General features: G+C 44.2%; 1 protein-coding gene across 4 annotated transcripts in view; it reads right to left on the bottom strand.

Moving 5' to 3' along the window:
• Nucleotides 1-25609, bottom strand: part of DGKG (diacylglycerol kinase gamma) — a 210199-nt gene that overhangs the window by 162743 nt on the left and 21847 nt on the right. For all 4 annotated transcript variants that reach the window (XR_009402469.1, XM_059391334.1, XM_059391333.1 and 1 more), the window contains exon 2: nt 9201-9511. Coding sequence is in view for 3 of the 4 variants with exons in the window: in XM_059391334.1 (XP_059247317.1) it covers nt 9201-9267 (67 nt within the window). In the remaining variant the exon portion in view is untranslated. The remainder of the gene's footprint in view (nt 1-9200; nt 9512-25609) is intronic.

Here is a 25609-nt window from a genome sequence, read left to right as displayed (position 1 = left end):
GATCTTACCCCAGGCACCGTCTGTGGGTCCAACCGCATAGCCTCAGTAGAGAGCAGAAGCCTATACAGGAGCATCACCACCAGACTCAGAGGAGATCCAATTCTATTCCTAAGTGTCTACAGGAGGGCCATGTCCACAGTTCTTTGTAAGAACTCCTATTTTATTGAGTGCTTACTGTATGCTAGGTACCGTCCTACTTATCTTATATGATTTATTTAAATCTCCATAATTACTCGCTAATGTAATAATGATCCCTATTTTATTTTATTTTTAAAGATTTTATTTGAGAGAAAGAGAGGGAGAGAGCACAGCAGGTGGAAAGGCAGAGAAAGAAACAGACTCTCTGCTTAGCAGGCGCCCTCCCCTGCTGAAGTGGGGCTTGATCCCAGGACCCCAGGATCATGACCTGAGCTGAAGGCAGACATTCATCCGACTGAACCCCCAGGCCCACCAGTGGTCCTTATTTCAGAGAAGAAAAAAAACAAGGTTTATGATATTTAGATGATTCTTTCAGGGGCACATAGCTAGTGAGTGGGTGACTCTGATTTTTAGCATATTTAATAATGTGACACAGCTATTAAAGTCACTGGATATGTGAACCTGGGGAAATCAGAAGATAAGGCCTTTCCTCTGCAACAGTGCCTCTCAAACCTGGCTACCTGGCTACCAGAACCACCTGAGAAGCCTAAATACATTGAAACCCAGGACTCACCCAAGACCAGTTAAGTCAGCATCTCTTTGGAAACTCAGGAATCAAAATATTTTAAAGCTTCCTGGATGTTCGCATGTACAGTCAAGGTTAAGAACTGCTGTTCTGTGAATGTAATTTTATTGTTAGAAATGAAGACTATCTTAAGAAGCAGCTAAACTTGTTGGATAATTATTGCAAAAGGAAGAAAAGTTTGTAACTCTGCTAAATCCAAAATCAACCACGCTTGGCAGACACTCTCTATTGCTGAAGTGGACAAAATGAAGGAATTTTACCCAACAGGTCGACTTATTCAGCTTTGTGGCAAGGCAGGGATACATTCTGTAACTCGCACTGGCAGAACCATCAGCATGCAGTTTTATTCCAAATCAGGGGTCAAGAGCCTCTTTTCCATGATCAAGGTCACTAGTAGTAACAACTACCCTAAGAAGTTTTGATCCAAAATTGTCTCTTTTGCTTTATGTGCCAAGAATTCTGGGACCTTAACCAAACACTCGTTCCTAGTGTTTAAGCACATTCAAAGCCTTTTTAAGGAGAAAAACTGGCCCAACTCACAGGCACCTTCACTGCCACGCTTGTGTGGGAGAGGGATGCCCTCCAACTGAACAAGCAGACAAATTAGGAGATTCAGTGTTTACAGGAGAACGGCAGTGATGCTGCCTAAACCAGAACCCAAAGTTGATGAGTCATCTTCTAGCTAAGAACCCTGAGTATGTGACCACTAGTCAGACCATTAAACTCTGAAATAACTATAACTCGACATTTTGAAATGGGAACCTGAAAACCCATAAATGGCCGTGAAATTATAAGTGAATAATGACTCTCCATGCCTCAAAGTCCCCCAAGAGCATCTCAGACTGAACACATGCAGCCACTGCCTGAGGTTCCGGTTTAAATGCAGATTCTGATTCAGCAGGGACTGAGTCCGGGCCTGACATTCTGCATTTCAGGCAAAACCCTCGGTGACACTAATTATGCAGGTGCATGGACCTCACTTTTGATGAGAAGGCCTTCCGTAACGCTCTTGTGTATTTGTGGTTGACTAGTAAGGCCTGCCTGTCACAACATAGACAAAACCATGATGCTGAGGCTAGAGGAATATAGTATATAGACTGAGAAGACTGAAAATGACTCAAACCTGGGAGACAAAGACACAGAAGAAAAGAGAAAGTTGGCCCATGAAAGGGGGAAGAAACCAACAACACCACCTAGATTTTCCTTCTTTCGATGATGGCTTGGAAGTATGAATAAGTTTTCTAAGTATTCCAGGGAGTCAAGAACACAGTGAGGTGCCCAAAAGCAAGAGTGGAGTTTCCCAAGGGTTCTGGAAAGATGGAGAATGAGGTGAGAACAGAGATGCCAGATCCAGGAGCCGTACATCAAGAGGCCCACCTTTTCATCCAGGAGGAGTCAGGCCCCAAAGTGAAATGTGGGGAACACGTGTAAGAAGCCCAGCTTTGGAAGCATCAACACATTCTCCCAGCTACGCTTCTTTTCCTGTGCACTGTTTCTGCCCAGCCTAGAGCCACTGCCTGGAATAAATTCAACGTTCAATAAAGGTTGGTGGAATGAAGGAGGACTAGAAAAGGCACTGGGATTATTGTCCTCATTCCATATGTCCTGTATTTCCAGGGGCATAGGGAGAAAAGCTGGACCAGTGGTGGACAACCTTGGCTGCATGGTGGACTCACATGGTGAGCTTTAAACAGCACTGATGCCTGGATCCTACACCTACAGATTAGGACTCAGTGATCCTGGGGTTGGGGTGGGGTTATGGGTGGACAGGGCACTGGAAGGGTTGAAAGCCTCCTAGGTATTTCTAGTGCACAGCCAAGGCTGAGGACCTCTGAGGTCTGCGAATCTACTAAGGGGAACCAGTGGAGGTGGTTAATTCTGCACAGTGCTACATATAGAATAAGAGAAAACTACTTTACATCAAAAGTAGAGGGTTTGGGGGCTCATATCCGAGAGCCCTCTTTAAGAAACTGAGAATTTCTGATTCACCATAAGTGCTATGAATGACTGGTACGGCTTATTTGTACAAGGGACATTGGTATTGATAGCAAAACTTCCCACTTTTTCTTCAAATAATTTGGCCTCATTAGTCATAGCCCACATGAAGGGGGAGGAATGGATCAGACAATCTGCATCTTCTTGTGACTCAGAGTGTGGCCCATGGACCAGCAGCATCAGCAGCCTAGAAGCTTGTCCAAAATGCAGCATCTCAGAACTCTCCCAGATCTACTGAGTCAGAATTGGCATTTTAACAAGATCTCCAGGAGATTCGTATGCATATTCAAACCTGAGAGCTACTGTTCCATAGAAGCCTAACCCTATCCATAGATTCTGACTGCTTGTGGGTAGAGGCCTGGTCATCAGAATGAAAGGAAGGCCAGCTGTGCTACGAGAGACGTAAGGGAGAAATAGTGGTGGTTTCCTTCCGAGTTGGAAACAATGACAATGAGACATGACCCTTTATGGACCCAGGACTTCAAGAACATTGGATTAACTCTCACTCCACTGATTCATGTAAATAATAAGGTTTCAATGGAGCTTACTTAGAGCCTTACATTGTTCCATAAACTAGCCCTAAACATTTTCTCTGGCTCCCGTATTAACACTGACAGGTTTGAATTTTGAACTGTAATTTACCTACATCTTAAAGTCAGAGACTTTGCGTTGATCTTGATCTGATTCTAATGAAATATATTTCTGAATAGCACAATTTATCTGATTCATGCTTCTTAAATGTACTTTAAAATTTTGCTCTATTATAGTTTAATTGACATGCAAATATATAATATATACATTAATCCCTCCACTGTATCACTGAAGGCTGAGCTCCAGTGGGTACTTTTTGTTTAATTTACTGGAACTGGATTGAAGCAAACTGAATTTGACCTGGGACTGAGAACTTTGGTTCTAATTCTTATTCTACCACTGACTTTCTGTGTGACCTTGGGGAAATCATGGAGCGATTCTCAGTGATTGAACACAGGACTCAGTGTTCTCATTGTAAGATGGGTAGGAGTTAGATCTGATGGTGCCTTAAAATTTCTCCCAGGTGTAAAAAAGTCTACAAAATCTAGCAACCATGGACTGATGTCGAAAATGTTTAATTTTTGGAGAATTAAAAGTTAAAATTGATGCTTTATCATTTTTTCCCTTTCTGAAAAAGCTGATAGCTTTGTCCTTGACAAATTATGGAAAAATAATCGCCTCTCCCCGAATATCAGGATTAGTACAATAACCCCATTTTATCTCTATTTGAAGCTGTTAGAAGAGGGTCAGTAGGAGGCTTCCCCATGAGCTCATGCCCTCTGAGGCTGAAAAGAAACCTGTTTCAGCATAGAAACTAAGTATTAGAAGGGCTAAGATGGTCATTTAATCAACTGGACACCCAGGGAAAGAAAACTCAATTGCTTTGAAGTCAATTCTGTTCTATCTTGGGCAGGTCAATGAATCCCTTGCTTTAAGTCCTTCTTTGATGATTTTCTCCCAGTCCTAGGGCTACTTCTGGAAACCATTCAAAATTAACTACACACCTCCTCCCCCAACAGCACTTTTTATTTATTTACTTATTTGAATCTCCCCTTCTCCTGCAAACAGGCATAGTACTCGCAGGCACTTTTTCGTAACCCTGCTGTGAGGCCCCTCACCATACTGGCCACACTTCTCAAACACCTCCTGGTTTGTCCCTATCCATTGTACACTGTGGTGCCTAGGGACGAATTCAGCTTTCAAAGGAATCTGATTAGGGTAGACAGAATGTGGGTACCAGTTTGCCTTGTGACATACTGTGAGACTATTAATACATCCGATGATCACAATCAGTTGTTCAGCTAAATAAGATAATGTATCAAAAGATATCTCCCCAGCCCCTAGAAGTCTTGCTTCTGGAAAGTACTGAACAACACAGGAACACCTCATGATATACTCTGTGCCAGCTAGTCTCCAAAGAGCACTGTCCACAGTCTCCCTGCACCCTGTGTGAGCTGCTCTCCCATGAGAAGCGCAGTTCATGCCCTCACCCCGTTGCAACTGGGCCAGCCCAGTGGAATGTGGAGATAGTTCTGTTTAGGGACCTCAGAGTCCAGGTGTTAAAAAGGCCTGCTTTTATGCTCTTAGGAGTTCGGGGCCACATGTAAGAAGTCTAGGCTAGCCGGCTGGAAAAAGGCTGCATGGAGCCTTTTTCCTGGGAGATGACAAAGCACTTAGGGAGAAAGCAGTCCCATGGAGGAATGCTGAGGTAATAGCATGGCAGTGAGTAAGCCTGCTGGACCCTGTGAGGCATCCCACCTGAAGCCCCACACACTGCAGAGCCCAGCCATCCCCGCTGGGCCCCGTCCAGATTCCCAAGCAACAGAATCATGGGAAAAAAACAAAATGGCTGTTAGAACGCAAGAGGCTGAAGTTGTTTTGATGCAGCAGTAGATAACTGGATTGCACAGATAATTGTTAGGGTGAGGAGAACAGCATACGAAATAGCCTCGCATGTCTATTTTACACACATGCACAGGCACATAATGGTTATCACTGGGAGACGGGATCGTGGGTAGCTTTACATTTCATCTGTTTTTATTTTTATACTTGTTTTTATTTTGTGACAAAAATATTCTTAATACCACAGTATGTTTTTTACAAGCATTTTACTGAATCACATTAAGCTTACCAGATAGAAACGTATCAACTCCGTGTGTATGTGTGTGTGCATATAAAATACTTATCTACATCTCCAAGGACAGTTTTAACATGGCGTCCCCCCCCACAGCAGAAGGCCACCAGGAAGGTATAGGGGTTTTGTTATATAAACAGAATACACCAAGAGCCTCTTATCCTGAAATTCTTGGCCCCCTCTACCTGGTAACCCCACTGGGGAAAGTTCCCCATTCTTGGGCTGTACACTCTGGCTATTCCACTACCACGAAGCTCCTGTTTATGTAGTTACGGATGAGCGGTTGCTATGGTAATGCAATCTGACTGAATACCAGCATGTGTCTAAAATTGGTAGAAGTGCCTTTTCCAGGGTTTCCTCTGAGGATTAACCATTTTCCAAGAACTGTAGCTTTTTTCCCTCTCCTGTTACAATAACAGCTCCAGGGCACCTTGTGCAGTCCCGGGAACCTTGTTCAGTCCCAGGACACAAACAAGATGAGGAGGGGTCAGAAAAAGACAACGCTAATCGTTGAAAAAGAGACCCGAGCCACAAAGGAACCCCTTCCTAGTAAATACTCCGGCTTCTTTTTGACCCCTGCCTCCTGTACTGCTTTGCCACATGTGGACCCCTCTGTTTCTCTGCTCCCTCTACCCACTCCTCTTTTTGCCAGGCCATCTTGCAGGTTCTTCTGTCTTCTTCTCACTTCTTTCCCTTCTCTGACCGGAGGCTGCAGGCAGACCCTTGGCCCTCATGTGCTTGCTATCTGAAGTGCTTTCATTCTTGTTGTCGCCCTCTCCTTGCTGCCTCCACACAATGATTCCCATGTCAGAGCTGGAGCCTAGCTCTCCTTCCCACTCTCTTCCCATCACCAATCCTCCCAGGCCCATAGGAAACCTCTCTTGCAAAGCAGTGTCCTCCACAATGGGCACTTATTTATCATTCTTGCCCCCAATCCTTTCTTACCACCACCACCACGGGTTCTAGGCTCCGAGTCTGTGACCTGCTTGCAGTACCATGATGACCACTCTTTCCTGCCTTCCCAACCACTTCCTCTGCCTGCAGTGCTCTCCACTACTGCCTCCTCCTAGTGTTTCTGGCATCCGGAAACCAGCCCTGAGTCAGGAAGCCTCCCACCAGGCTAGGCGAGGTCTCCTCCTCGGTGCTCCCCACTCCTTAGCACCTGTCATACGGAACATCATCGTTTGAGTCCCAGCTATCTCTCCCTACTAGGCGGGGAGCTCCTTGAGGGCAGGGCTTGCGTCTCCCTCATTGCTGGTTCCCTGGAACCTGGTGCGTCTGAATATAGAAGGGGATATGTCATCACTATCCCCAAATCAACCTTGCCAACCCGTCCCCACCAGCCTTGAATAATCATGTCGGCATCTGCCCTGGGTCCACAGGGATTATCCAGGGATTATCTCTGCTGGCTTCCATTGGTTCTTCCAGCACAGGTTTCCACAGGTCAGCATTTGTTCATTGCCACAGTCCTCCCTAGCCCCGATACTCCGCTCAGACTAGATTTCATCCCACGGACCCTGCTCTACCTCCCTGATCTGGCAGCTTCTATATTCAGGCCACCAGATCCATGGCCCTGGACTCAGCCACCTTGGTCCCAAGCCATGCTTTGACCCAAGGCATCCTACTAAACCCACCCTCCTCTCCTTCTCTCCACAGAGCCCATAGGTTCTCCTCACCACCCATACACAACCCTCTTTGTGCCTCTCTCCCTTTGTTCCTGTTGTTTCTTGCCCTCCCCTACTATCTACATAGTACTCACATTTTACACTTCTGTCCTCCATAGCGGTCCTCCCAGCTGAATCCTCTGTTGTGGGGTAAATTGTATCCCCTCCCCTGTAAAATCATATTTTTGAAGTCTCGACCCTGGCCCCAGTGCCTCAGACTATGACCTTATTGGGAAATAGGATCCTTACAGATGTAGCTAGTTAAGATAAAGTCATATTGGAATAGGGTGGATCTAATCCAATATGACTGTGTCCATATAAAAAGGGAAATTTGGATATGGACACACACACACACACACTTAGGGAGAATGTCATGGAGAGACAGGTAGAAGGCAGCCATCTACAAGCCAAGGACAGAAGCCTAGAACAATTCTTCCCTTACAGTCCTCAGGAGGAACCAACCCTACTGATATCTTGACTTTGCACTTCTAACCTCCAGAACCATTAGATACTTACTGTGGGTCTAAGACAACCGATTGTGAGTACTTTGTCACAGGAACCTAGCAAACTAATACACTCCCCCATACCAATTTCCTCTAGCTTTCAATTCCCTTCTCCCTTGTGTGCTCAGTTTAGACAGCTCTGCCAGAAGTATTTGCCTGCTGCCTTAAACCTGCTCTTTGCTTGTGTTACGAACACATTTCTGATTCCCAAACCAGATTCTGATTCCTCAAGAGCAAACCTTTTCTTTGTGCTTCCTTTTCATCCCTGAGAGGGACCAGTACTTGGATGACATACAGAGTGTGCTGAATTATATGGAATTTACCCCAGAAGATGACATCTTGCTCCTTGTCAATACATTATAGAGTCTCTCTAAGCCCATCCAGGTCAGACAGGAGGCTGAGCTTTAGGGAGCCAAGAGGGAAACTAACCAGAAGTCCCATGGGGGTTCCGGTTGACTGTGAGGAGCACAGCGTCATGGGTGTCAGGCCTGGGAGGAATCACAGGAAGAGATCATCTAGTCCAACTCTTTCATCATATAGAAGAGGACACAGGCTCTGGAGGGCTCGAGGCTGTCACATCACAGAGAGCAAGAGCCGCAGGTGGTACTGGAACCCAATCATTAGATTCCCAGACCAGTACTGTGGACAAGAGCTGCTGGCCCTGTGGGAGCAGGGCAGCTGCCAAAAGGGCATACAAGGGCTCCCTGGGCAAGCTTTGTAGGGCAGGTCAACTTGCCAGCAGCCTAGTGATTTACAAAAGCGCCAGTATAATTAACAGGAAGGGAGAGGTGATTAGAACAAAGAGACGGGGCAGGCATGCCACGGAGAGGTCTGCCCAGCAAAGGGCTCTTGTAAAACGCTGGGGTCACTGCACAAACACTATGGTTGCCGCGTGTGCCGAGGGCAGTGGTCCAGTGGAGTTCCAGCCCGGGTAAATTCCCATCTTGTCAGGATTAGGAGTAGTCTAAGGAGGGCCCAGCTGTTGTGCCCCCATGGGAACATTGGCTTTGTCATCAGTGTCCTGATACACTGCAATTGTTCCTGGGTATAACCACCAGGAAACCAAGAGCCCCCATTGAAAGGTCAGGCTTATTCAGAACAAAGTCAAGAAAGAGACACACATCAGAATTCTATATCTTACTGAAAAAAGGCCCTGGGTCCAAACACAAGAGTATATTAAAGCCAGTGACTGAGTAACTTTATAACTATGCAGCCTTCAGCCTTTCAAAAATTATGTTATAATAACAGGCGTTAATGACTTGAGAAAATACCATTTTATGTTAGGCAGAAAATGTAGACTAAAAAAAAAAAAAAGGCACTGTATACTCAGGAACTCAACCACATAACACAATAAGCACAGGAGGGCAGTACTCCAAAATGTTCGTGATTTTGGCTGTGATTTTCAACCTATTCTTTATTTTTTCCCTTGTATATTCCAAATTTCTATGGTGAGCGGGTATCATTTATGAAGTGTAAAGATAATTGTTTTTATGTTTAAGGACACCGGTTCTGTGTTTATAAGGAAATATAACCTGTCTCAACCTCATTCTCTGTGGCTTTGCAACAATTACACCACTGGGCTCTCTCCAGAAATGTTCTCCCCCACCAAGAGGAAATCCTGCCCCAGGTGGGTCAACCCATTTACTCACACTCTGAATATTTCTGGAGTTGGTCAAATTCTTCCGGCGTGAGGGAGACCCACCGTTCTTCACTCATCTTTAAGCTGGGTGTGAGTGCTTGAGGCAGGCAATGGAGTTCTGGTCACCAGGGTGAAACTGAGGCCCAGCCCAGGGCCTAGCTCATTGCAGGAAGGTGATGCACTGGCCCTTCGGGAGACTCTGAGGACCCGCGGGTCTCTGGCAGTGGTGGGCCCCTTTCAGCAGATGCGAGAAGACCTGTGCTAGTGTTCCAACAGCATGCTTCTATCCGTAGTCAATGTCGTCAGAAATCCTGTCTCCTCCTGGGCAGAAGTAGAAAAGACATTGTGAATGGGAGGGTTAGAATTCATAAGTCACCCTTTCTTACATAAGAAATCCCCAACTGTTCTCTGGGGAAAGACCTACAGGAGGTAGCGGTTCCCAGGGTGTGTGTGGGGGTCTCCTCTGGGAAGTCTGCAGAGGACGTATGGACCAGACCAGCACAATTCCAGTTGGGTGGCCTGTCTGAATTGGTACTCACACTCAGGAAAGGTGTAGTAGGACCACCTGAGGGCATCCTCAAGGTGTGAAAATGCGTCAGGCTACCAGATGCCTCATGAGTTAAGTAGGGGCAGTACTTAACTGCTGTGATTTGAAAGCTAAGCCAGTCTCTCCTCCATGGATTTCTAAATTCCACCATTACTCTGGACACCTAAATACCCCCAAGGCTGGCTAACATCCCAGTGACTGAGGTGGTTTTCTACGAAGGTGGTTAGAAAAAAGACCTGTCCGTCCCAGTGCAGGGGAACTTGTGGGAGGGAAAGGGGATGGATTCAGACAGAAGCTTAACATCTTTTCCGTGAAGCCCTCCTAGCACAGTGAGCTCTGGCAGTCAGTCATACCCTCAGTCATGAAGTCCACTGAGCGAGTTCTGAAACTGATGTGGTGGGTCAAGGCCAACATTTAGAAACACCAAATAGGGGCACCTGGGTGGCTCAGTGGGTTAAAGCCTCTGCCTTTGGCTCAGGTCATGATCCCGGGGTCCTGGGATCGAGCGCCGAATCAGGCTCTCTGCTGGGCAGGGAGCCTGCTTCCTCCTCTCTGCCTGCCTCTCTGCCTACTTGTGATTTCTGTCTGTCAAATAAATAAATAAAATCTTAAAAACAAAAAACAAAAAAACAAAGCACCAAATAGAATAGGATAGAGTGGGATGGTATGAAATGGAGTAAAAAATAAGAGCACATCTCCTTTCGTAATACATGTTTATTGACCATAATGTAAAAATGTATTTCTTATTCTGGGTTGAGGTTTAAAAAAAAATGTTGGAAAGCCACCAGCCTAATAGGGGGAGAAATACAGACCGATGTTACCAAAGAAGCTTGATTTTCGTAAAACAGGATCCACACTGGGGGGTCAGACATCAAGTTAAGTCTGGAAGCCTGGAGCCTATGAGGGACGGTGGAGGGGCTGGATGAGACCACCTGGTGAGGAGGCGGGTTTGTGCAGCTCTCTGGGGGAGCTCGTGGACTTGGTTGGTGTGGACCTCAAGGACAGGCCAGAAGCTTAAGGGAAGAGGTGGGAAGGAGACTCTGGCTCTGGAAGGAGGACCTTCCACAATCAGAGAGCTCCACCAGCAGGTGGGAATGCATGGCAAGGGAGTGAGGTTATCTGCATCCCCAGGAGCACAAGTTCCAGTTTCTCTTCTTAAAATGTTTGATTCTCTCCCTAATCCACTGCCCATCTGGATTCTGCTCCTTGGTACCTGCTCTCCCCAGGGTCCCTCGGATACAACTGTCAAATCCAGTAGGCATTTTCAGGCCTTCCTTGCTTCGTTTGCTTCTCTTTGTAACTCTGCCATGGCAGGAAACCATCTTATCTTATCTTCTACAGTGTTCCCCCTCAGTCTCCTTCCACTTCTTTGGCCATCATTAAATACTGGCATTTCCCAAATCCCAACAGGCTCTCTCCTGGCTCCATATTCCTTCCCTGAGGGGCCTACTGCCACAGCTTCAGTGACCCTAGGCCCGCTGTCCCCAAGCCCTGAATTCTTTCCTCAGTCCAGATCTGAATATCCAACTGTCTGCTGTGACTCCTCTGTGTGTCCCAGACCACCCCCAATCAGCACGTTCCCAGGGTCCCAACCTGTCCCTCCTCTACATTCTGGTCACACCCTGAGATGAGCGAGGACGCAGGCCAGAAGCCCAAGGCTCAGCCTCAGCTGTTTCCCCTTCCTCACCTGCCAAAGACAGGTGCCGCTCTCCAGAGTGACCGTCCATTGTGTGTCCCCTCCTCTGTCATGCCAGCTCAGACCCTCATCGCCTCACACCCAGTCTCTACCAACGGCGTCCCGATGGGCTCCCACCTTGCCTTTTATTCTCCTGCCCTGGGTCTGCTCTACATGGCCAACTAGTCCACATCTCTCCCGGCAATAAAATTCTTCAGTGGTTTTCTATGGCCTACAGAATAAAATGGAATCTTCTTTTTGTGATACATAAAGCTCTTTAAGATCTGCCCTCTGATGATCAATTCAGTCCAAAAGTGAGGGGTGACCTTTAGAAACATTTTCCATCATACCAGGGAATTCAACATTACCACCGATGTTACTATGGCTGTGGCTGTCATTTAGAGAACACTTACTGTACCCTACATGCTTTACAGAGATTAGCCCATTTGTCCTCCCAATGAAGATGTACATTCAGCATCGCCTTCCCTATTTTTATGAGAAAAATGAGGCAAGGTGTTCAGTAAATATGGTACAGAGAAAAAAGGAGCCTCCAAGCTTTTAAGCATGACTCTTTGGCCGTATCATTCTGCATACTTCCAGAAACACAGAGGTAGGGCGGAGGGGACAGAGAGACGCATTGCCTGAGAGAACACCATGGAACTCCAAGTCTCAAGACAGGGGCTTTGAAACCTGCTCTACCTCCTATTTGCTATTTGACATTAGACAAATTTTGTGTTTCTTGATCCTTGGTTTCTTCCCTTCAAAAATGGGGATACTAATAAAAATCTCACTGAGCTAGTGCTAGGAGAGAATTAATATATACAAAACCCAAACAGAGAACCCCAAAACCTCACCTAACATAATGCCTAATATGCAGTGGGCACTCAATAAGTAATCATCATCATCCTAATTGCAAATACAGCACTTAGCAATATGACTTAAGCAATCAGCTGACGGCAGTCAGGTGTCAAGTCTTTGTGCTGTGTGGCAGACTTCTGAACTTGATCTTCTGCTCCAAACTGCTGCAATTTTATAATTGCTCACCAGACTTTATCCACGAGTTTTAGCACCCAGTGATGAATCTTGCCTGGATTAATTATTTTATTATTTTATTTGTTTTTTAGGGAGAGGGAGAGTGCGCAAGTGGGGGAGGGTGCAGAGGGAGAGAGGGAGAGGGCGAATCTTAAACAGCCCCCACACCCAGTGCAGAGTCCAGAGTAGACCTCTATGCCATGACCGTGAGATTACAACTTGCGCCAAAATCAAGAGTTAGATGCTTAATCCAATGAGCCACCTCTGTGGCGTTTCTGGATTAATTATTATTATGAAAGAGAATTTCTAATTCTGTCACTCCCTCTGTATTTATTAGTTTGGATTCTACTGTAAGGAAGAGCTTTCTCTTTATTTCTTTATATCAGTTTACTTATATTTTTTATATTATAAATGCTATATCTATATAAACTATAAATACATATGTAAATATATAAGTAAGTATGAACGTATGTTATGTTTACATATTAGATATATATTTCTATTAACAGACTCTTATTTTATTCAGGGGATTATAATCCATCACTATCATTACTTGTTTTGATTGGAATTGTCCCAGATTTGGCCAGTGGAACTCATTCAAGTTGATTTCTTGTTCTTCAGACACCTCCCCATCATTCTTTGAGTACATCTTTATTTTCTAGTACTACAAAATGTTTCAGTCTCACCCTGCACTTCCTCAGTTGTCCTGAAATCAGTCATTTCTCCAAAGCACAGATTCCTTTTGCTAGAGAATAGTATTTGAAATCAAGTTTTGGGCACTAGGTATGTGCATCGCTACTGGAGTGTTGTAGCTTCTAGACTTTATCAGGGCCTGGAAATACATGCAGGAATACACACACATCTCGTCTCTGGCTGGCTGGTTGTCTACCCAGCCACCTGTTCATGTAAAAAACCCCAAGTTCATACTCAGACCTCCAGCCATAATCCAATATTACTGTGTCAACTCTAGACTCTCCTCATTCCATATTTTTCAGCTCCATTCCCCAACAAACTTCATTTCCATTGTCTACAATATATTTATTTGCTCAATCCTTAAATACACAGAAGAGAGTTTCAGAATTGCTAGCCACAACTCTGTGAAAAACAAAAACGAGTTGGAGATTTGTTAACAGTTCTTTTGTTTTCAGCCAACAAAGCACGTCTTCCAAGTCCTATTTGCAAAAGTTACTTAGATCCGTTCTTTCACACTTCTATTCATTTCTGCTTGTATTTCACTCTAGAGTTTTCCCCTCCATTCCCAGTGATTCTTTTTTTTAATATGGTTTCTTCAGAGAGGCCTGGCTGCCCCCATTCGTTTTACTCTGTGCCCATCCCTCTCTTTTCCATCTTATTCCCACTCATCCCTTCTAGTTTCGAGTTCATCTTTCCTGTTTATTTTTGCCCCAGTGAACAGATTATTGGATATATTTTTATTTCCCCTTCTTTATTACACTCAAGACAGTCTTTTGTACTTTTTTTTTTTTTTGCTTAACAATATATCCCATGAATCATTCTGTATCTGCTCATAGAGATTTTTCTCAGTTAGAATTAAATTGGACCTCAACACTTATTTGCTTGAAAACCTTCAGTGGCTTCTCTTGGACTCTTTTGGGCAGGCTTTTTCGCCAGTTCCAGAAAAATCTGTTCCCTGTGGTACAACTCACCTCCCCATCTTCACTCCAATTATCTCCTGCCCCACACACTCCACATTCCAGCCAAATCATCCTACTGCCTCCTCCTGGCACCAGGCCAAGCACACGGCACGTGGCAGCATCTCATAAACATCAGTTAGTGGACTCACAAACACACTGTGCCTTTAATTTACCAGGAATGTCCCTTGCTCTCTCCTTCCCATAACAAACCACTATGCATATCTGGGTCCAGATTGAAAGGTCATTTCTCTTCTCCAGTTTTTTCCGACTCTGTGAGCAAACTGAGCTGTTCTCCCAGCTGTTCCCACTGAACATATAGGTCCTCTATGCTTCATTCTTGTGGTGGCTAACAGTCCCATGCAGGAGACAGGCACCCCGATCGATAGTTAACACACAGGATGGGAAGCGTGGCGGTGCAGACAGGTACAGGCTACGAGGAGGCCCTCTTGTAGCAGCCACAGGGGCAAGGAAAGACGCGTGAAGGAGCTGGGAGGAGTAACAAGGTGAAGAGGTATATTTTGCAATAATTCAACAAATACTTATTATCATCCTTGTTGCGTGGTAGCTCAGTGCTTGGCTTCAGGAAGGAAGAAGCTGCCCCTTTTCTCTCCATCGGGAGACATTAGGGGCCTGATTGTCCAGATGGTCACTGCTGACCACACTCCCATGTGACGGCCCCTCTGGTTTTCTGCCTTCGGCAGAGACAGCAGCCACCGTGCAAGAGGTTTGCTCCTGGCATCACTCAGCACATCCCTTTCAGCAGCCCGCCTGACACGCCCCCTCGGCGGCCCTGTAGAGTACGCACAATCTTCTTATTACCACCCTGAATATCTTTCCTGACAGGGGAAAATGTAATGGGGTTTTCTAAATAACACTCAGATTGGGTATTGTCAGGCTTGGATGGGAGCAAAGTGTTTTACTTCCCGACGGCGATGCCGCTCTGAGCACTTGCTTCAGCTTCCCCAGGCTCCTGTGACCTTGTCTGTCAAATGAGGGGGTGGGAAAAATGGCTGCTAACACATTTTCTAGCTCTGCAATTTCAGATCCCAGATCAAACTCTATTTGTTCTGTACAGATGTCAGCATGGAAATCACGAGTCAGAAGGAAGACGGCATATTCAATGGGTATTGACTCGAGCCCCAGGTCTGTATTCATCTGAATGAATCAGCCATAGCCAATTACCCAGAACAAACACCTCTTCATCTCCTCTTTGCTCTCATAAAAACATTAATTCATGAACATGGCATCAGATTGGGGGATCTTATTGGTATGCACGCAATGATTTATAACAATCCCATAATGAGTACTTTTTTCTATGGGAAGAATGACTAAGAGCTAGAAAGATATCAAACTTATGATGAGTCCCTTCTTGATAACTGTCCTATCTCTGACTTGTGCTCCTGCTGATCCCTCTTAAACTCTTTAATGCCTTTACTGCCTTTGGAGTTCAGTTCAAGAAGCCCCTTTAATGGCCCGGTCAGGCCTGGGCTTGTCTTCTCTGCTCTTCATGAGTTCCTGGGCACTTGCCACACTGAATATACCTCCCAACTTTCCCTGTGAGACTCTTGAGCTCCTTCAGGGTAGAAACAGTGTCCTCCTGCCTCCTTTGTGGCCCCAACAACTACAGTATTTATGATGGCTCAGTTCTTGACCAGTAGAAAAGTAGTTCTCAACCTTTTTCAACAGAGACCATTTGCGTGGAGCAAAAGATCTTACCGTACCTGTTGGCACCTCCCAATAGGAAAAGAAGTTTAATATTAAAATCCAAATTTTAATATGAAACTGCACACATTTTCATATGAAAATAAGGACCTGCAAATCTATAACTAAACTACCATCTATAAACTTCTAACAGTCATCTTATTCAGCTTAACTTGACAGTATGCTCTGAGTTACTTAAGTTGTTTGAATTCCTTAATACATTGTCAATAGGGTAGTAGTTTATCATACCGGGGGTCCTTCCCAAACCATGCCTTCTGACACTCGTGCCCATTTTGGTCCCTTCCCCTTGCGTCTGGACTATGCCTGGGACTTGCTTTAACCAAGGGAAAGCAGTAGAAGTGGGACTGTGCCTGGCAGCTTCCGCTTCTGTGTTCTTGAGAGTGCCGTGAACTGCCATGTCAGGTGCTCGGCCATCTTGCTGGTGAGATCACAGGGGCACTGCGTGGACAGAGGGAGGCAGAACATCCTCTGGAGGAGAAGCGAGGAATCCAGCTGATGTTGAAACCGAAGACCCCACTCTATGATCCTACGTAAGCCCTCCTGGCCAACAAGCAGTCTCTTAAGCTGTTCTGGCTGTGGTTCCGGACACAGAAGACAAGAAGCTATTTTGGATCTGGCCCCTCGGCAGACGTGATATGGAGCAGAGAGAAGCTGTCCCTGCTGAGCCCTGTCTGAATGCCTCATGCACAGAATGACTTTGAATAATACAATGATGGTTGAGCCACTGAATTCTAAGGCAGTTAATCATGCATTCACAGATCACTAAAACAACTACACAAGCCCTTCTGGGTGCAGAGAACGTGTGTACCTGTATAGCAAGAGAATATGCATGGTTCATGCTCGAACTGAAACTTGCTTGTGTCTTAAAATCTAGTAACTGGAAAATTATAGGCCCCAAATATTTGTGAGGAAGATATGTGTCACTACACGCTGTTAGGTTAACCAAATATCCTCCACAGGCTAACACGATAATGATGAAGGTAAATGAACTCTGATTTCTAATTAAAAGGCAAGCCTAGCAGTCGCTGAACACTACAACCACTCAAAGCAAGCCTGATGCTGCAAGACAACATGACTTTCCCCCAGGTCTCAGCATTCTAACCGTCTTGCTGAGTGAGGAGGCAGCAGTGGCTGAGTGTCGAAAAGCAGCTGGACCCCACAGATAACTGAATTAGAGCCCCCTGGGGAACTTAGTAATGAGCTAATTTGAGTTTATGAATAGCAAATATGAGTAATTTCTAATAACTCATTTAACAAATTACTAGGCTACAGTCCTTATACAGACATAAAAATAGAAGTCTGGGGATGGCGTGCTACCCAGAACAATTCAGAGATAACTGTAGTTAAGGGACTTTGCATCTCACTCGCAGCCTCAGACCGAGCCTAGGGATCCCTACTCTGGGGGGTGGTGTGGAAATGTCTAGGGGAATGAAGCTGCCTGGGTGTGGGCTGGGGAGTCTGGAACCCAGGAGAGGCGTGCAGTTTCTGGGGAGAAGTGGAGACCTGCGTCTTGAGGGGGGCTGCCTTTGGCACATGCAGGCAGAGTCAGGTGGGGGAGCATTTATAGCCCAGCGGCGTCAGGGCAGGAGTGTGGGTCACTCATTCATGTTATTATTCACCCGTTCAACATATCACTCTAACAATAAGCCACAGCAGGAACCTCCATTTCTAGACTACCACACACCCCGTGCTTTGCACACTTCGTCTGCCTTATTCACCAAACCCTGTGAGGAAGGTCCTTTCTATGCCCAGTTTACAGTGGCAAGAACTATCCCAGAGTGATTCTCCCAAGTTCACTCATCAGTAGGTGACCGAACTAGTACTTGAACTTAAGTCTGTTTGGTCTTTGATCAAAGCCCATGATCTTTCCATTCATTATAATACAATATAATGAATAAGTGCCAGGTCCTGTGTTAGGTGCTGATGCCATCGATAAGCCAACTAGGGAGGACTTACACCCTCATCCTCAAACTGGAAGGTGAACTGGAAGCCAGAGGGAAAACCTTGGCGTGCTCCTGGAAAGCCAACAGTATTTGAGGAAAATAACTACATTATATTGAGCACAAGCACATACTGGAATGGAAGAATGTGAAATATGCAGGGAGTTTGAGGTAAAACATGAGACTTCAAGGGTGCCTGGGTGGCTCAGTGAGTTAAGCCGCTGCCTTCAGCTCAGGTTATGATCTCAGGGGTCCTGGGATGGAGTCCCGTATCCGGCTCTCTGCTCAGCAGGGAGCCTGCTTCCCCCTCTCTCTCTGCCTGCCTCTCCGCCTGCTTGTGATCTCTCTCTGTTAAATAAATAAATAAATAAATAAAATCTTTAAAAAACAAAACAAAAACAAAAACACATGAGACTTCAAAAAAAAAAAACTGCTCTTAACATTTGGGACGTCTCTGTTCTCTCCACATGGGAGAATGTAGTCTTGGCTTGGCCACTAGGGGCGCTACAAGGGAAATGCTAAGGAAATGGGGTTGCAAAGAGCAAACACCATGGCCTGATTTCGCTCCAGAGCTTGGAGGGTGTGGGGGCTATGTGCTGGACTGTGAGGGGAAGCCTCCTTCAGGAAATTACTGCTTGGAGAAAATGACTCCTATCCAGTGTCAGGGAACCTTCTTCCCAAAGCATTAAGCACCAGTCTGGTATTGAAATTAGACCAGAATTTAAATCTTGGCTCTACCACCTACAACTATGTGACATTAAACACGTGGTCTTCATCTCTAAATGAAAATAATAATAATAATGGTAACACATGTTTTACAGGGATTGGTATGAGAATAATTTGTATAAAGTTTTATGAAAGTCTTAGCAAGTAAAATTTCCTAACAGTGGTTCTTTTTTTTTTTTTTTTTTAAGATTTTATTTATTTGACAGAGAGAGATCACAAGTAGGCAAGTAGGCAGAGAGGCAAGCAGAGAGAGAGAGAGAGGAAGCAGGCTCCCTGCCTAGCAGAAAGCCCGATGCGGGGCTCGATCCCAGGACCCTGAGATCATGACCTGAGCTGAAGGCAGAGGCTTAACCCACTGAGCCACCCAGGCAGCCCCTAACAGTGGTTCTTAAAGCATGGTACTCTCACCAGCAGCTACTGGTATTGCCAGGAAGATGAAAGAAAAGTATATTCCTGGAATACACCATGGACCTCGGGAAATTTAGGGTGGCCCAACAATCTGTTTCTCGGAGCCCTGGAGATTCTGATTTATGCCAGTATTTTGTAACCTCTGCTTTACCTTAATGTAATGGACAGAACTAACACAAGAAGCTTGGGGGCACCTGGGTGGCTCAGTGGGTTAAAGCCTCTGCCTTCAGCTCTGGTCATGATCCCGGGGTCCTGGGATCAAGCCCCACTTTGTGCTCTCTGCTCAGTGGGGAGCCTGCTTCCCCCGCTCTCCCCCTGCCTGGCTCTCTGCCTATTTGTGATCTCTGTCTGCCAAATAAATAAATAAATCTTTTAAAAAAAAAAAAAAAGAGAGAGAGAAAGAAGCTTGGAATACCTGGAGTTACTCCTTCTCCTTAAGAGGCCCCTAAAGCAGACAGATTACAGATCTCTCAGTTCCACTTTCCCGAGGCAGGAAAACATTCTCGGGAAGCTAGAGCTCTGTGACTGCCAGATGCCTGTTACCCTGCCTAGTTACTAAAATTTTCATGTTTTGATTTATATTCCTTGCAGAATTTTCCCTTCTTTACAATCTGGATCATATTCCTCCTGTGACATTTTGTGCCAAATGTATCATCTGGAGAGGGTACAGAACAGATAACAGGAGTTTCCTACCATAAAGCAAAGGGCAAAACCCAACAAACAGAAAAGGCTGGAAGGGTGAGAAAGTGGCAGGCCCCTTCGCACCACAGCTCATTCCTGCATCAGAAATGGACCTGTCAGGGAAGGGACATGGCAAGGCATGAGGAGGGCTTGGCAGATCTAGAAGAGAGCACTGGAAAACATAGCGTGACATGCGGCATGCTTGTGATGATGTGTGTGGTAACAATAACCACAACAAAACCACACCAAAGCAACAACATTCACATTTGGAACAGTGTGTGAAACCCCATTTAGTTTGGAGAGGCCCTGCAGACCAGGAGGAGCCCTGGTGAGCTGGCCTGAGAGCATTCTCTACTTCTTTCTCCTCTCCCTCCTCTGCAACTCTACGCCTCCCATTCTCTGATTCTCCTTTCTGTTTCTTTCCTCCCACTTTCTGCTTCTCATAACAACCTCAGCGACAGCTACCATTCATGGAGAATCTAATGCCTTTCTACATGAACAGAACCCTCAGAAAAATCTTTCAAAGTAAGAATTATTATGCCACCATACCTAGCATCAGACTCTTTGCAGGCAGCTGAGCCATCATTCAAACCCAAGTCAGCCTGAACACCTAGTAAGATCATGAATACCATTTCGAGATTATAAACTGCCTGAGGATCAGTTTTCTGCCTCATCTGAGGATCCCAGGCCTTAGTTCATAAAAGGTTCTGAGCTGTCAGGTGCCTCTTCCTCCACCAACTGCAGAGAATAACAATGTCCCTACAGGCAATCATGCAATAATAATTAAGCACCATGGACAACGGCTCCCGGGGGTGCTTACATCTCATTCTGACTCCAGACAACACATCCCTGGATTGCCCTCCTCACCCCAGACGTGTCTAGGCCCCAGTATGAAAAACACCTCATCAATAAAAACTAACTTTTACAACATGCCAGACTATCTTAATTAATTCATGTGAATTATCTGGATGACTATTCATAACCATCCTATGAGGTAGATACAAATATTTTGCCCATTGTAAAGATGAGAAAACCGAAGCATAGAGGTTTAAGGAGCTTGTCCTAGGTCACGTAGCGATTGGCAGATTGGAGACAGGATTCCAGTCCAAGTAATATTTCTCTGGAGGTTGTTCTTCACCATTATGCCATGTGACACAAAGATAACAGGGGCACTGAGGTCATAGTGCAGTACTTGGTGTAAGGCAGTCATCAAAAAAAAAAAAAAAAAAAAAAAAGGCAAATTCATTTGTAATGATTTTAAAAGAGGCTTATTTGAGAGCACCCGGGTGGCTCAGTCGGTTAAGTGTCTGACTCTTGATTCTAGCTCAGGTCATGATCTCAGGGTTATGAGATCGAGTCCTCTACTGGGTTCTGTGCTGGACGTGGAGCCTACTTAAGATCCTATCCCTTTCCCTCTGCCCCTCCTTTCTCTCCCTCTTCCTTTCTAAAAAAATAAAATAAAATAAAATAAAATGAGTCTTATTTGAAAAGACACAAAATCTACAACATCTCATGGGGCCTCATGAATCCCAGCTTCAGAAACACCACAGTTTGGTGAAGTTTTGGAAACTGGGAAGAAAGATACATTCGTTTCCCAAGGAGATCAGAGAAGGTGGAGTGACAGGCCCTGGAGCCCTCAGGTCTAATGCTGGTTCTGACATGTAGTAGCTGGGTGATTTTGAACAAGCCACTTCTACTCTTTAGACTTCAACTTCCTCATCTGATAACTGCAGAGAGTGGAGTAGTAACGTTTAAGGTTCTTTCTAACTGTAACTCCATTTTCCTTCTAGAAATGTTAGACATCAACACTTGGCTTTTGACACATAGTATCTGGTGCCATCACTTTAAGCTGGGAAAGGTCATTTGTTTTTATATTCATTTAAATCATACTTTATTGGATAGCCACAATAGTAAGCTACTTCTGCCACATTATCAAATTGTTAACATTTAAAAAATAGTTAATATCCCTACTGGTAAGAAAGCAAGAAAATGGAAACTCTCCAGCACTGCTGGTCTGGAAGTATAATAGCCAAAATAGCATGGGCACGCTCTATCAATAGCCTCAGAATATACAGTTCCATGTAATTTTATTTCTGTAATTTTATCTTCAGAAATTAACTACAGGCAATAATAACAGCACTATGCCTACAATTACTATTACTACCTCTACAAGATTTCAACTCCAAGGATATTTGTGGCGGCACTGTTAGAAATTCCAAACCATTTAAATGTCTCACAGTATGGGATTGTTAAATATATTTTGGTTACATAGATCTAAGTAAATACCCTGAAGACAGTGAAACTCAGTGTAAAAAAAAAGGAAAAGAAAAAAGAATCCATGGAGAAACGCCTCATACAGATTGAACATCAACAGCCAGAAGTCAGTTAACTTATTAAAACTATATTTGTAGTAGGTGCTGAACTGTGCCAACCAGATCTCCTTTTGGAAAGAAAGATTTATTCCCCTAGCTGCTTGGAAGTGCTGCTGGCAGACTGCTCTTAGCTGTCAACCCTTTTTAGGAATTGCCTTAGCTGGTAAGAGCTGCCTTGCCCAAGGTCATGGCCCCTCCTTGGGCAACCCCCAGGCAATTCCTGAATGATACAAGGGGGTGGGGGGGGGTGCTGCCTATAAAGGCCCAGTCCTTTCAGCCAACTGAAAGCAACTGAGGAGCACTGTCCTAGCCCAGCTTCTTTGCTAAATCCTCTCTGTCCCTTCCCTTCCACAAGTGGTGATCCCAAAAGTACTCCCTTTAAAACTAATACCCCTCCCTCCATGCCAACTCCATCTCAGAATCTGCTCCCCAGGAAATCAGATCTGCAACAATATGGAAATAAAGGAGGGAAAAAACCCTCATATTCTTAAATAACTTCTTGTTTAAAAAGAAAACGAAAACATGGAAGCATTACATATAAACATAGGAGCTGTGTAGTTTGGACATAACAATGCTTAAAGGACATGCTGAAGCCGTAAATGAATGTCTTGGAAAACAAGAGAGATGGAAAGAAAAAATGACCTAAACCTCAACTCAAGAAGTCAGGAAAGAGGGGTGCCTGGGTGGCTCAGTGGGTTAAAGCCTCTGCCTTCGGCTCAGGTCATGATCCCGGGCTCTCTGCTCAGCGGGGAGCCTGCTCTCTCCTCTCAATCTGCCTGCCTCTCTGCCTACCAAAAAAATAAATAAATCTTCAAAAAAAAGAAAAGAAAAGAAAAAAAGAAGTCAGGAAAGGAAGAAAAGAAATCTAAATAAAGCGAGGAGGGCTACACTAAAGATAAAGGCTGAAAGGAATGAGCTAGCAACCAAAACAAAACAACCGGATGGTTAGTAAACAAGAGCAAAGGCCCTTTTAATTGTTTGGGGGGTAAAAAGTCTGTAAGACAGACAACTCTTTCAGGTAGAGAGATAAAGACCAAGGGAGAGATGGAGGTGGAGGACCTGGAGGAGGACGGGAGGAGGGGGAGGGAGAGGCTGGAGAGGAGGAGGAGAATAGAAAGCCGGCAATATTAGGAATGAAAAAAGAGGCATAACTATAAATCTAAGAGATTTTATTGAATTATGAAAAAATAAGATAGTCAATTTTATAGAACCACATTAGAAAAACCAGATGACAAAATTCTGAGAAAATAGGAATTTTCAAAGTGACTCAAAAAGTAGAAAAGCCTGATGAGTCCAATAATAACAGATGACAGTGGATCAATATTCAAAAATCTAAAAAAAAAAAAAAAAGGTCTATGGGGCTCCTGGGTGGCTCAGTGGGTTAAGCCTCTGCCTTCATCCCAGGTCATGATCTCAGGGTCCTGGGATCAAGCCCCACAAAGGGCTCTCTTCTCAGGGGGGAGCCTGCTTCCCCCTCCCCCACCGCCTACCTCTCTGCCTGCTTGTGATCTCTCTCTCTCTCTCTCTGTCAAATAAATAAATAAAATCTTTTAAAAGTCTACTTGCCCCACCCTCCTGGTCCAAACAGTATTATATACAGGCAAGTTCTAAGAATCATCAAAGAATAGATAATTCTCTTATATAAGTTGTTCCAGAGCAAAGAAGATGTTAAGTTACAGTTTATTTTATGAGGCTAGTATAACCCAGTTACAAAAATGGAATAAGGAGAACACAAATGAAAATACAGACCAATCTCCCTACTAAATTAAGCAATCCCCCCATGGACCCTCCAAATTTGGTACGGCATTAAAAGGACAAAGGACAATACATAAAGTTTATTCTAGGAAAGCAAGGATAGAGCAAAATGATAAAACTTACATAATTCACTATATTAACAGAATAAAAGAGAAATTCATATGATCATCTCAATAAATTCAGAAAAAGAAATTTGGCAAAATTCAATATCCAAGTAGGATGAAAAAGCAAATGCACCTCTAAGCACATTTGAAGGTAAACGGAACACCCTCTACTTTGCAATAACCCTGTACCAAAACCCCACAGCAAACTCCACACTTAAATGGCCACCTATTAGAAGCACTGCTATTAAAATCAGGGACAAGATAAGGATGCATGTTATGATCTCTACTATTCAACGCACTACTAGAGCTCCTAACCAATGCAATTAAATAATAAGCAATAAGAGGTGTACATATTAGAACAGAAAACAGGAAACCGTCACAATTTTTAAATGATATGATAGTATACCTAGAGAAACCAAGAGAATAAAATAAACTATTAAGGAATTTCAACAAAGTGATTGTATATAAAAATCAATATTAAAAAATGAATTGCTTTCCCATTTACACAAGCAATAGTCAATGAGGCTAGATAAAGATCTCTTTCAAAATTCTAATGAAAAGTAGTGTTCCCTGAAATAAATCTAACAAGAAATGTGTAAGACCTTTATGTAAGACCAAATCTATAAAAATGTGCTGAAGGACATAAAGGAAAACCTAAATAAATGGAGAAATACCTTATTCATGGAAAGGAAAGCTCAAATTAGATCTGTTACTACTTATTATGCAGTGACCTTGGAAAAATTTTTGAATCTTAATCTATCTGAGCCTCAGAGTCCTCACATGTAAAATGTGAATAACAGAATTTCCCTTACAGTTATTGTGAATATTAGAACTAGGACAAGTAAATAGCATTGGGGTGCCTGGGTGGCTCAGTCGGTTAAGTGTCGGCCTTCAGCTCAGATCACAATCACACAGTTCTGGGATCGAACCCTGCACTGAACCCCACATCGAACCCCACATCAAACTCCAGAGCCCCACATCGGGCTCCTTGCTCAGCAGGGTGTCTGCTTCTCTCTCTCCCTCTGCCTGCCGCTTCCCCTTCTAGTGCTCTCTATCAAATAAATAAATAAAATCTTAAATAAAAAAAAAAAAGAAGTAAATAGCATTTTGAAAAACCCTCAAAATCATATGCAATATTTTAATGGAACAAATGTATATATGTAACCTCAAAAAAGAGATGTATGAAAGGATACACATAAAATACCATAATTAATACCTCCAAAGAACACATAGAAATTAGAAGTTGAGTTTCCATTATCTGTAACATTTTAATTCTTTTAAAAAGGAGGATAAATTATTTATTTTATTTTATTTTTCTCAGTGTTCCAAGATTCATTGTTTATGCACCACACCCAGTGCTCCATGCAATACGTGCCTTCCATAATACCCACCGCAAGGCTCACCCAATCCCCCAACCCCCGCCTTCCAAAACTCTCAGTTTGTTTCTCAGAGTCCACAGTCTCTCATGGTTCATCTCCTCCTCCGATTTCTTCCAACTCACTTCTCTTCTCCAACTCCTAATGTCCTCTATGTTATTCCTTATGCTCCACAAGTAAGTGAAACCATATGATAATTGACTCTCTCTGCTTGACTTATTTCACACAGCATAATCTCCTCCAGTCCTGTCCATTGTTGATACAAAAGTTGGGTATTCATCCTTTCTGATGGAGGCATAATACTCCATTGTATATATGGACCACATCTTCCTTATCCATTCGTCTGCTGAAGGGCATATTGGTTCTTTCCTCAGTTTGGTGACTGTGGCCATTGCTGCTATGAACATTGGGGTACAGATGGCCCTTCTT

Source organism: Mustela nigripes, chromosome 2, assembly GCF_022355385.1.
Source record: "Mustela nigripes isolate SB6536 chromosome 2, MUSNIG.SB6536, whole genome shotgun sequence".
Taxonomy (NCBI): domain Eukaryota; kingdom Metazoa; phylum Chordata; class Mammalia; order Carnivora; family Mustelidae; genus Mustela; species Mustela nigripes.
Note: the sequence above shows the minus strand (reverse complement) of the source record. Positions and strands in the feature narration are given on the sequence as shown.